At 34.8% G+C, this 13,381-nt stretch overlaps 1 protein-coding gene across 1 annotated transcript; it reads left to right on the forward strand.

Moving 5' to 3' along the window:
* The first annotated feature begins 372 nt into the window (after positions 1-372).
* Positions 373-4,983, forward strand: Defb110 (defensin beta 110). Its single transcript, XM_059243815.1, has 2 exons — positions 373-495; positions 4,733-4,983. The coding sequence occupies exons 1-2, from the start codon at positions 441-443 to the stop codon at positions 4,873-4,875; spliced, it is 198 nt and encodes a 65-aa protein (XP_059099798.1). The 5' UTR covers positions 373-440; the 3' UTR covers positions 4,876-4,983.
* The last annotated feature ends 8,398 nt before the right edge of the window (positions 4,984-13,381 follow it).

The following is a 13,381-nucleotide window of genomic DNA, read 5'->3' on the forward strand; positions in this document are numbered from 1 at the left end:
TCTCCAGCTCTAAAATTCTGAGATATCACTGACTGATTTAATAATAGGTACATTTGAACAGTTAGCACTAAAAATATCATAAAACTGAATGCCATGTAGCTGTAATTTTCAACATTTCTCTTTTAGTAATCATTTTAAACAAATATTCCTTATTGAAATAGTTCAGAAAAAGTTATTTATTGGGAAGTTCATTCCAAATTAATCCAAGCAGGTTTTGCTTTCCTGAGGAAATTTACTAGTAATAGTTTTATGACCATGTTCTTTGAAAAATGGCACAATTCACCCACACACACAAATAGTTTTGGTTTTTATAAACTTCAGTAGTTAAAAGTCCTTTCCAGGAAGATCTATAAATAAAAGTGGTCATTGCATCCTGATTGCAAAACAAACTGACTTTCAAAAGAAGATCTGCTGTCACTTCTTGCCTAAGAAACTGTACCATGAAGATTCATCTTTTTCTCTTTATTCTGCTCTTTTGGGTCACAATTTTACCAGGTAATATGTGAGCATTTGTCAGGGGTATTTGTAGAAAAGGATTTTCAAAGGCATCAATTGCTGTTTCTTAAAAATATTTTTTAAAAGTAAGAATGAAAATATTGTTTTACTGTGGAATTTTTGAATTACAACAGAAAATAGTTACTACTGGGAAACCTGGTGAGACATGAAGAAATGTAGTTTAGTCAATAATATTGTATTAATATTAATTTCTTTCCACTTACGGATAATATCATGCATTTTCAGGATATGACACACAGTAAGATTGGCCTCCACTGTGTTCAGAATCCAATATGTTGAAATCTAAAAGGATTAGAAAGCTTAAAATTAAAATATTCATCCCATTATGTTTACACAGAAATATATATTTAGTATTCATTCCTAATGTATTTATACCTTTTTTGGAAAACTATTGTTGAGCATTATCAACTGTAAGGTGTCATTAACTCAGTGTTAGAATATATAACTTATATTTTTGTACTCTACAATAATAGAGAATTAGTGAAATACTTTCTAGTATTCTTTTCTCAGAATTACAAACCAATTACATTCCTTGTTGGTTTTCTTTTAAGTATTTCTTGTCATTACCATCTACTGTATTTTGGTGAAAATTTTCCCTGAAGTCTATTTTATCACAGCAGGTAAACAGTGAGATATTGGTCTTCTTATAAAGTGATACACATGCATTAACTAAAAAAAAAAGCAAAATAAGAATGCTAGCTTCACTGTACTTATTTATTTTTATATGAATAAATTAACCCTTCATTCATTCATTTTAGATAGTCTAGCCTAATAACCTTTACAAACCTCAGGTTTCATATGACCTCCAATACATAATAGGTCATATTGCTATATTAATTAACACTAATTAACACTAGTAAATAACTATGTAAGTATATTTCAAGCCTATATCTTTTTTACAATATACGTCTTCAGGTTCCCTTACTAATAACCAGAGTTACTTATCCATTCCTTCAACAAAATATACAATTTATATTGAATACAGGCTTAGAAATTATAAATCACTTAGATGATAGAATAGCATAAATTATATTGTGTGCCAATAGTCTTATGTATTTTTCTTTTAATTCCAAAGGGTATGCTCTTTTTGAAATTATACACCATCTAAACCTACAGAGAACTTATTATTACAGACGAAAATAATAACTGCCACTCTGTTTGGATGTTATTTTCTTTTCAATATTAGGAGAGGTACATTTTTTTAGGAAAGGAAATTAATAGGCTTACTATCACTTTGTATCTCACAACCTATCTATGGTAAGAGAACGAAATTCACTACAAACACAGAGCACTGGTGCGAGGAGATGGCTGAGTGCTTATGAATGTTTACTGTTCTTAAAGGGGACCTGAGTTCAGTTCCTCAGTTCTGAGCACCCACAGTGGGCAGCCCAAGACCACCTACAACCCCAACTCTAGGAGATCTAATGATCTACAGAGGTACACATACAAACACATAAGTAAACTCTAACCCACTGGGTGAAATTAGTGGTCTCCATGTACTCTTGGGTATGGAGATTTCCACCAGAGTATCACCAACCAACCAGAGACCACACCCTTAAAAAACATTCCCCTCAGAAGCCATGAACTGTCAGTAGCTCCTCAGCTAATAGTTGGGCTTCATGCAGGGCTGTTGACTGGCTCAAACTTGCCTAGGTCTGGGCAGATAACCACAGCTGTCCAGAGTACAGTATTCCGATATGTGTTAAATATAGTGTTTTGATTTGAGCTTCTCCAACCTCTAAATGCCTAAACTTAAATATTATTTACATGAAACAGAAATATAAAGTATCATTATACTACCAGTAATTATTGTCCTTAAGATTACTATGCCAAGAATTTCCATTTGTGTGACTTAGTTTTTTTCTGCATTTTCTAGACACTATAAATACACGTAAAGCCTAAAAATGGGATATTTTTTTATTGTTCCACTCTTTTAATTTTTTTCTGACAAATTGGAAATTTCTTTTATTATGAATGGGTATTTTTATTTAAATCTCACATATGTTATGAATGCAGAGCAGCATATTTTTGTATCAAAGAGATCACATTCTTTCTTTCCCTGATACCTGCAAAAATTCAAGGTAATCTAAAGAATAAAACAAACACACAGATAAATAAAAACAAAAAGAAGTTGTAGGTAAAAGAATTATTTGGGGAATAATTCTGTACATGTTTTTTGATATTGAGATTCATATACTACTTAAAGAAATTTTCTATCATCTGAAGCTATTATAATAGTATAAATGGTTCTTTCATGAGACAGTAATGGAGATGGATTCTTCAGAGTAAGGATAATATGTGATTCACGCATTTGAAGACAAGGGGTTATTTATTTGTCTTTTCACAGTATTATTAGAACACTATTATTAGGGGTGACATTGCACCTGAGAAGACATTAAGAAATGCTTGGAGAACATTTCTCACAACCTGTACTACTGGCAACTGTTGGGTAAAGTTTTCAGAATGGGTGCTAAAAAAAAAACCCTGAAATGCACAGAACAAGCGCCTCAAGACAAATTTTTGCTCAACCACAAATTAAGCTTTGTTTAGGAAGAGAAGCCTACCCTAGAGCCTGCCATAACTCCCAAGAGTTATTCCTATGACAGAAAATAACAGCCTGATATAATCCCAACACTGGGGAGGCAGATTCAGGGAAATCAGGAATTCAAGTCCATCCTTAGATACACAGCAATTTTGAAGTCAGCCTGAGTTTCATAAAATCCTGTCTTTAAAAAAGAGACTTTAATTTTGCAATTCTAGACAAAGACATGACAAAGTTCACCATGGCAGAATACCAGTGTTGGTAGAATCTGCTCATGACTCCAGCTACAAATTTTTCATCCTTCTTTTTTTTTTTTTCTTGATTCAAAAGGAATTGAAAGCAAAGCAGGAATTAGTAAACTGCTTTTTACCTAGAAATAAAGTAAGTAAATATTTCAGGTTTTATGCAGCCTATAAGTTCAACTGTCATTGAAATATGAAAGCTTGTATATACAATGTGTAAATAAGTGTGTGCTAATGGAATCATACATCATAAAAAAGTGGCATGGTGGATTGGGTCTTATGCACACTTCATTCTTACCAAGATTAACACAACAAACAAAAATCTGAAGAATGCCTTTTCAAACAACTATTATTTCAGAAGTGTTGTGGTATTCCCATAAGGGTGAAATAAATGCATATTCTCTTTCTCTCTCTCTCTCTCTCTCTCTCTCTCTCTCTCTCTCTCTCTCTCTCTCTCTCTCTCTCTCTTCTGTCTGTCTCTCTATTTGTGTGCGAGTGTATTTCGTGTATTTCCCTCCCTTACCCCCATCCCTCTCTCTCACTCTCCTTCCCTTTTCTCTTTGATCAATGCTTTTGTTACATATAGACATAATTTAGTTCATATATTTGGGTAAGAAAATCACAAAGTATCCAGGAAATTTGAGAGCATTTGAACAAATTGTTTACCATTGCCTAATTCTGAATACTTTTGAAAGATAAAATTTAGTAGCAATGAATTTTAGTAATAATTTTCAGTAATGACTCATAAGGCATAAGGCTTAGGTTGATTATTTTGAGAGCAGAATAGGGCATCCTTAATTCTATGGATAGCTGCAGAAAGAAAGCCAGATAGAACATAAATCATGACCCACTTTTATGATTGTCTGATGTGGATGATTGATTGATAAATAAGATGCTAATTGGCCAATTACCAGGCAGGAAGTATAGGCGGGACAGAGAGTGAGGAGAATGCTGGGAAGTGGAAGGCTGAGGCAGGGAGATGCTGCCAGCGCAGTGATGAGAAGCAACATATAAAGATACCAGTAAGCCATGAGCCACGTGGCAACTTATAGATTAATAGAAATGGGTTAATTTAAGATATAAAAATAGCTAGCAAGAAGCCTGAGCCATTAGGCCAAACAGTTTAAATAATGTAAGTCTTTGTGTGTTTACTTGGGTCTGAGGGCAGCGGGAGCTGGGCAGGAACAGGATAACTTCAGCTATAATTATCTTCAAGAACTTTTCCTGGGCCATCACCCAGTCATTTATGAACACCTACTTGGCCCCAAGACACTTTCTGAAGTCTAGAATATCCTTCTATAAGGCAACAATGAATTCACTTAAATTTTCCCCAGCATTGGAGAATGGTCACACTATTTTGTCTCTAGAACTTTCTCTGTATAGGTATGTTATATATAGTTTCCTAATTCCAGCCATTCTTTCCTTCTTGCAGCCAAAAAGAGATATCCTGAATATGGTAGCTTGGATTTGAGGAGGGAGTGCATAACGAGTAAAGGTCACTGTAAAACCCAGTGCTCTGAAAATGAATTTAGGATTGCTTTCTGCATAAGACCTGGAACTCACTGCTGCATCTAGAATTGAAGACTGCGGATGAAAAGATACACATAATCCAAAAGGAAGAACAAGTCTAATTAAGTCTTCCCAGCAAAACTTTCAAGATATGTGTGTCTCTGTAAAACAAAAAGAATTAAATAAAATTTAATCCTGAATTATTCAGAAGTGGTCCTAGTTCACATATTAATTGGTGCATTCAGAAAAAAACTGAATCCATATAATGCAATATAATCCTTGAACAGTACTCAGAGTTCTGTGTCTTGTGGGAGTCGACATAGTAAGATGATGGGAAATCCTAAGTCAAAGAAAGGATGTTTATCTCTGAGATGCAGACTTCCAGTAGATGTGCACTATTAATTTATTACCCACAAGGAAACGTATGAACTCCTAGGCTTGGAGACTAGATGTTGAGAACACAGATCATTCTCATGAGATACAAAGGGCTTAAGAGGGAGACTAACCAAGGCATAGGAACAACGTAGCAGAGAAAATTCACATCACCACTAGTGTCTACTCATGTTTATTTAGTGGAGAGAAGTGTGAATCAAAAAGGATGGGGGGCATTTCAGAAAGGAGAATGGAGACATAATTATTTTGCATCAAAATATATACTATGCTCACTTCTTTAATCTTTTCTTTATTCCGAAGAGCAGGTATTGCAAGAGGAGATACACATAAGGAAAGAAGGAATACTCATCTTCACTTTTCAATTCTGACCTGTAATGCTACATAATAAACCCATACAACATCCACCCAAAATTCCCATTTTTTATTATTGGCATAGGATTACAATTTAGCAATTTGTATCAAATCAAAATTCTTGTGAAACATTCACTCACCCAATAAAATAGAATAGGTTTTGGCAAATTAATCAATGGAAAGGGAAATTATTAGCAACATACACATGGACTAGAATTTGACTCAGAAACAGATAGGAAATAAATTATTTATTTTATTGTTGCCTCTCTGTGAGTTCATTCCTGTATCCAAATACAAATAATAGATGTGAGCAAGTATATACTAGACATTATTTACACCAGTGCCACACGTGGTGGGAATAATAAGCTACCACTGCAGAGGTTATACTGCAATGTGTGTGTGTGTGTGTGTATGCGTGTGTGTGTGTGTGTGTATATGTGTGTGTGTGTGTGTGTGAGAGAGAGAGAGAGAGAGAGAGAGAGAGAGAGAGAGAGAGAGAGAGAGAGAGAGAGAGAGAGAGGAGGGATCAATTTTCAGTATTTTAATTCAATAAATACTTGAGTTCCATCCTGAAGCGATTATTTTCTAAGCACACATTGGAGATTTTTGTGTCTTTTCCTTTTCCGGATTTTAATATCTTTAAAGAGTCAGAAGAACTCATGTGCTCTCTTGTAACACATACACTGAAAAGTATTTTATCTTACGGTAGTCATTTGCAGCAAGCTCTTTCTGCCTTGGCACTCTCGGTATTGTGGTCTGGATAATTCTCTTTAGAAGAGCTACATGTTACATAGTGTGGCAACTGGCAGGACATGTCACAGTATCTTGGGCTTTTACCCTCTTGATGCCAACACCACTTGTTCCTTTAAAGATAAAAATCAAAATGCCTACATATGGTGACAAATATCTCCTTTGAGGAATGAAACATGTAGACAAAAAGCACCCATTCTCACAGAAATTAAAATTTTAAATGGAAATAAGAATATTACTAACATTGACAATTTGGTGAGTAATAACATTTCTGTGTCTTGTAAGAATAAATAGCTATTCAAAACTTTATTATATTAGTATATATTGATAATTCCAGAAAAATTAAACTTTGTTTTCTGTAATAAGTATATACATTACATTAAGGAAGAGATTAAATTATAATTTTAAAATGAATGGTTGTGATTCTTTACCGAATCCATTACTGACATATTACTACCACAATCTTTCTACTAGAGTAGAGAGATGTAATATGCCATCTGTATAGGGAACATCAGATCAGCTTGTTAGGAACTACCCAGAAGTTGAAGATGGTTAGAAGTTCTCCAGACAAAAATGGAGCCATCTCTACATTTAAATCAGGCTGTCCTAGCAAGTCTGGGAGTCTACCCACCCTTTAGTGCTCCTTTGAGAGAAATCAAATCCCTTTCAACTGTACATGGAAGCCACTGCCCTACGTCTTTGCTCAAGATGAAAGGGCTAGAAACTTGAAGAGAATACTTAGGAAATTGTTTATGTATTTTCTATTTATATCAGAATTTAAAATTAAGCATAGTTATCTGTGGTTGTAACCCCAGCATTGTGTTCAGAGTCAAGCAGTCTGAGAGATTTCCGGCCTGCCAGTTTACTGAAAGGTGAGTTGCAGATTCAGCTAAAGACTTTTCCTTGGAGAATAAGGAGATTACAGAGGAAGACATCTGATGTTCTTTGTTAAGTGTGTATGTGTGTGCCTATGCACACACATCCACTCACTCATGCAGGTACACATCAAACACACACACACACACACACACACACACACACACACACACACACATACACATACACACACACAAACAAACAAACAAACAAGTGAAAGTACAAAGGCTAAGTGTATGCTTGATATGTTAGGTAGAAGCAACTCGAGTTCATCAGAGGTTGACAAAGAGGGAGACAAAGATTAAGATTTCTTGTCTGGGCACTCATCAAGTAAATTTTGTTATGTATTGAAAGCAGACAGTCACTGGAACAAATTTGAGTTGGATTACTCACTTAGTTTTTTGTACGTGAACCTGTAAAGATAGAATAGATTTTAGAAGTGATTATGTGGAGAAGATAGAAAAGCACTGGTTGTGTTGAAATATGGTGATATTTTGAATTGGTAGGAGAGGAGAGCAGCTGGTTTCAGTCAATGTGTTGGTGATTTCTCATAGCATGGGGACTGTGTCTTTGTTCATTTGGGGTAGTAGAATGCACAGACATAGATGCAGGCCGCTAAGCTCACCCAGTGCAAAAGCCTTAGGATGTCTCTTCAAAATGTTCAATTGGGTTACTGAAGGGGGAACAATGAGAATAGCTAGGAGTGGAGATGGCAAAGATCTGGAATTATTAACTAGATTAAATGCTGTGATGATATCTTTAAAAGCACAGAAAGTCAGTTAGACATGACCTGATTTACAAAGGTGATAAAACCTATTCTCATATTGATGCATGTAGCTTTGTACTGGGCATGACTCAAAAATAATTTGAATGTTCTGCCACTTTATGTGTTTTTTTCTTGATTAGTCCAGTTGTTCCCAACTCTCTTATCTAAAAACAATTGGACTCTCTCATCTTATTGTTTTTTTCCATGGTATTCTCTAAACCTGTGTAAATTCTATTCTCTACCAAACTCCTTGACAACTAACCTAGACTTAGTTTCTAATTTCCAACTCTTACACACAGTTGTTCACCTGCATTCACCAATATTTATCTTCTGTTCCCATCGAGCACAAGACCCAGTACAACCTAGTTACTAATTAAAGCATGTGAAATTTTTTTTTAAAAAGGATGGTTTCTATAAATCTAAAAGTGAAAAAAATCATTAAGTTAAAAGATAAGTTTAACCAGCCACAAACCTATAAATCATTTATACTAAGAAAAATGAAAAAAATAATTTGTAAACCATAAACTAGAATATGTATGGATATTATCATTTCATGTGATTGCACACAGTGCCCTAGAGTAGAAAATTATTATAAACTACACTTTATAGTCCCCAGAAAATATAGGGCATACCTACAAGATACACAGCATACAGTAGGAACACTGCCCTTCAACTGACTGCCTCCGTTGCTCTATTCCCTTGAAAATGCACATTCTGAAAATCTCCTCTTAGGGGAACTTCCTGTGAAGCCTGTTGTTTTCATGATTTAAGAATTTTCAAAAATGGTTTGATTTTTTTCACATAAAATGCCTACATAATCCATTAATTGTTGATAACTGAACATTGATATCACTAATTTTAACTTGAGATTATTTTCTCTTTATAATTGTAGTAACTTTTTGTTCATATAATTTGAATCCCTGTAAATAGATGCATAAATATCCAGATTTTTCAGCTCCTCTTATTTTTAATGTTTTTAATTCAAATAGAATGACATCATTTTGTCACTCCTTGTCCTTCTTCCAGCCCCTACCAGCTACCTTCACTTGCACCTTCCCATCCCCCACATTGAAGTTCACAGCCTCCTTTTCTTTAATTACATTAATTACATACACACACACACACACACACATACACACACACACACACAGGTGTATGTATATGTGTGTGCATGAATATATATAAATACAAATTGCTGGGTGCATTTTGTCATTTGTGTGCACAAGCTTTCAAGGCTGACTACTCTGCCTTCACTTTCTCTTAGTAAATATTTTAATGTTATAAAATGGCTTAAAATTGCTAATAATATTCTCTGCTTGAAATATTATTTGTCATACCTTAAAATGGGCCCTCCAAGTTTCTTTGAACTAATGCTGGTATATGATATCATTTTCCATTCACTTACTAAGGATTTATCTTTGTTTTAGTAGTTGTGATGTGTTTTTCACATCTAGTTGAGGGGTCGTATCATTAATTAAGATCATTTAGTAGGTACTGTACATAATTTTGCTTATATGTATATAACATATTAGTTCTTTTTATGACTATGTTTTAATTAATTGTATACTTTAAATTTATTTTGTTTCTTTTATCGACTTATGAAATACAACACATTGTGTTACTTTCAAGGATGTTCTGGTGTTTGATGATGTGAGCTTTATCTTGTTTTTCTTTTTCTATTTCTTCCTGACAGTTGTACTGCCATTGATCTTAATCATATATAGTTATTTTCCTCTATATTCAATTTTTATTCCTCTGTCTTTGAAGATTTTATCCAAAACCTCAAATATACTAGCAGAGCACAGTATCACTCACACACACAACAGTGTTTATTTTCTCTTTTCCTGTCTTTTTTCTTTTTTATGGAAGATGTGCCTTTAATGGCACTACTTCTGTAAGTGTCGAAAAACAGAAAAAAAGAAGACATTGTTTTAAAATTACACAAATTTTCATTTTAATAAATTCAACTGCTATGTAGGTGTTATTTCATCTCTACAAAAAAAATACAGTTCTTACCTCAAGGGAAATGAGATAGTTTATTCTAGAGGCAAGTAAGAGTGACCATGGTCCAGGAGTAGAGATTTAGATCACCCCAAATTCCATGTTCTGTGGGCTTACAATTTGAAGAGGTTTGTATGCAACAGAACAAAGTCGTAAGGTAATTAAGTATATCAGCAGAAACATTTCAGGAGGCAAAGCAGAGACATCAGTTGTGAGAGGCCTCAAATGCTATTCAGTGTCTGAGCAGTGGAAACTAGGTACTAACTAAAATGCATTTCAAAGTGTTTTGCCAGGTAGTCATGAAGACATTACATCAGACACATTAGTGGGAAAGCAATGGTTAATGGTAGGCTAGTAATAGCTCAAGATAGCTTTTTTACTAGGCTCTGAACCTACAACATCTTAACCTCTCCCCTATCTTTGAAGACCTCTTCAGTTTCCAGACCTGTAGAAGTTTTGGTAAAAGTTGCAGCTTCTTTCCTGGACCCGACCTTCACCTAATAAAATTAGATACAGAGATAGACACAGTGGATACCAAGGGTGTTTGACACAAACTGCAGTGGAATACAACCCTCCTCCTAGAACAGTGGAACCTCAGATCCAGAAAATAAAATCCTTTGGTATTTTAAAAGATGTGCAACCACTTAGAATATTTCAATAGTCCCCAAAATATTAGTCATTAGTCAGGAAGATCCATATTGTATGGATAACTTTGAAGTTTGTGTTCTCAGACCCCTTGGATGAGAAACCCTAGTTTAATCACAACATTGGGCTTTACTGAATGCTTTGCATGATGCTGATGCATGCTGATGTCTGAGACCGTTGCTTCCATGTAACATCTGATAACTGATGATCTGAAGGAGGCTTTGACCTGAAAGGAGCAAGAAGAGGAAGGAAGACAGGTTGTCTTTTGAAAAGAAAATACTTCTTGAATGTGTCATGGCCTTAATTTTTAAAATCATGAAAAAAATCAAATTATGATTTATGTCAATTGCTAAACTTATCCTATCACACTAAAACATAGACGTCAAAGGTTCTAAATTTTTCAGTTTAGAATACTTCATAATTTATTAAGAATACTCCCACACTGGATAAGGAGGAGGCAGTGAAATCTAGCAAGGGACTGATAAACACAGTTTTTGGCCCTGAAATTTTCACTCTGTGATAACTGTGTTAAAATTTCCTGCAGTCCCATAATTTAAGGTACCCACAATAATATGGTAAATATTCAGATTTAATTAGAACCTGGCATTGTATTATAATTCTGCTCCTGACAATAATAGTGACAACATCTAGCCCTTTGGCTTAGTATCCCAATCAGTTTTCTCTGTGGCGGTCGTCTTCTCCTTTGTTTTCAGGGCTATACAATTAGTTTGCTGTTTGCATTAACTAAACCTCACTCCCATGTTTTTGATATGCTCAAACACAATGCAAAGAAACACTCAGAGAAACCTTTGAGGAAACTTTTTGAACAAAATATTGTTGGTCATCAGTCCTACACAGGCACTCCTAGTCTGAGCTCTGTGCTTAACTTTTTTCTTTGCTTTAACTTGATATGAATTGTTTACACTTCACTTTTATGTTTAAACTACTTGGTGTGGTTATCGGTCACTTTCAAGTAAAACTTAGGAATTCAGAGATTTCATGTAAAGGATGAAGGGGAGGCCACTCGAAGACATAAAATAACTGAAACATCTTTGAATATATTATCAGAACTTTAATAATAAGTATAATTATTTATAAAATTTAATAAAAGTATTTTGTAGCTTTGCTGGTTTTTAGTTTTCCTATTTCCAAAATAAAAGTATTTGTTTATAGCTTAAGCATCACTAATAGTTGCTATTAATCTTTCACAGAGTAGGTTTTATTGAGACTGTGGGTGTGTTACTATAGTAGGATACTGACCAGCTTTGCTGCTCTACAAATCCTCCATAGTTACTCTGCTCATCCCTCATGGCCTCAATGCTTACCTATCAGTACTTCATTATTCTTGCCATGGCTTGCCTGTCTCAGATTGTTACTCTATTTTAAAAATAACTTTTAAGGGGAAAATCAACAATTGTATTTGTAAGTAATATAAATCAGATTTTTGGGCCTCCTTCAAAAAAAAACTTAAACAAATTAAATTGGATAGGTCTATTTGTAAAAAGAATGTTTTAGAAATTGGGAAACACCTTGAACTAGTGGCCGTTTACCAAGTAGTAGGAATAGCAGCTGGAATAGAAGCAAACTAAATCAATTGCTTGATTGACTACTACTAGGTACTCATTTTATTTCTAAATGGTATAATAGGGAGTTTTTCTTACTTGGGGATGATCTAAATGGTTGGTTTCCTGTGACTGACAGACATTTGGCTTCTTGTGGTTTGCTAAAATTTGACTGCTTTCTTTTTTTTTTTTTTTTTTTTTTGGTTTTTCAAGACAGGGTTTCTCTCTGTAGCTTTGCGCCTTTCCTGGGACTCACTTGGTAGTCCAGGCTGGCCTCGAACTCACAGAGATCCGCCTGGCTCTGCCTCCTGAGTGTTGACTGCTTTCTTATAAATTTTTAAAGGTTATTTTAAATATGCTTAAAGAGTTATTCTTACTTTTAAATTATGTGTATGAGTGTGTGTCTGTGTGTGAGTTTGTCCATGTGCTCATAGAGGCCAGGAGAAGGTTTCTAATTCTTAGGCACAGCACTCACAGGTAGTTGTGAGCAGCCTGATGTGGATGCTGGGAACGAAGCTCAGGTTCTCTGCAAGAGCAGTACTGTTCTTAACTACTATGCAAGTCTCCAGTCCATACTGTGAACATTTTAAAATGCTTTGTTCAGTTTCAGTTCATGGTATGAAGGATGTTCCCAGGTCAGATTTAATGTAAAAGGTCCTTCTTAAGAAGAGCACCAACCTATGTGTTTTAATTGATGCAGCAAGATGACCTGCAGATCACTATAGACAGATAGTAAAGATGCATACTACCACTGTTCCATAAAGATGTAGGGTGATAGAATGTTGGCTCCTCTGTCACTTTCCCAACACACACACACACACACACACACACACACACACACACACACACACCACTCACAATTGCTTACATCCAAGTCACATTTTGGCAACTCATATTTCTGAAATTTTGTTTAAAGGAGAGGACTACTTTTTCTTTATAGTGACATCTCAGTGTCTGGGCTTTAAAATATCCCTGCATTTGTATCACTACTTTTGACTTTTCTTTGCTCCATGATTTATTTTGATTGTCCTCTGAACGGTTGCTTGCTCAGTGACTTACAGATCAGTAAGATCAGTCAACAAGGTGTATCATATACTAAACAAGTGAAAGACAATATACAAGGGCCAGATCATACAGTCTTTCATGTTTAAGTTGTGGAGATGACAAAGTCAAGTTATCAAATATATCAGAACTCAAGAATTAAAATAGACTTTATTGCATTGATTTT

The sequence above is a fragment of the Peromyscus eremicus genome, chromosome 16_21, assembly GCF_949786415.1.
Source record: "Peromyscus eremicus chromosome 16_21, PerEre_H2_v1, whole genome shotgun sequence".
Taxonomy (NCBI): Eukaryota; Metazoa; Chordata; class Mammalia; order Rodentia; family Cricetidae; genus Peromyscus; species Peromyscus eremicus.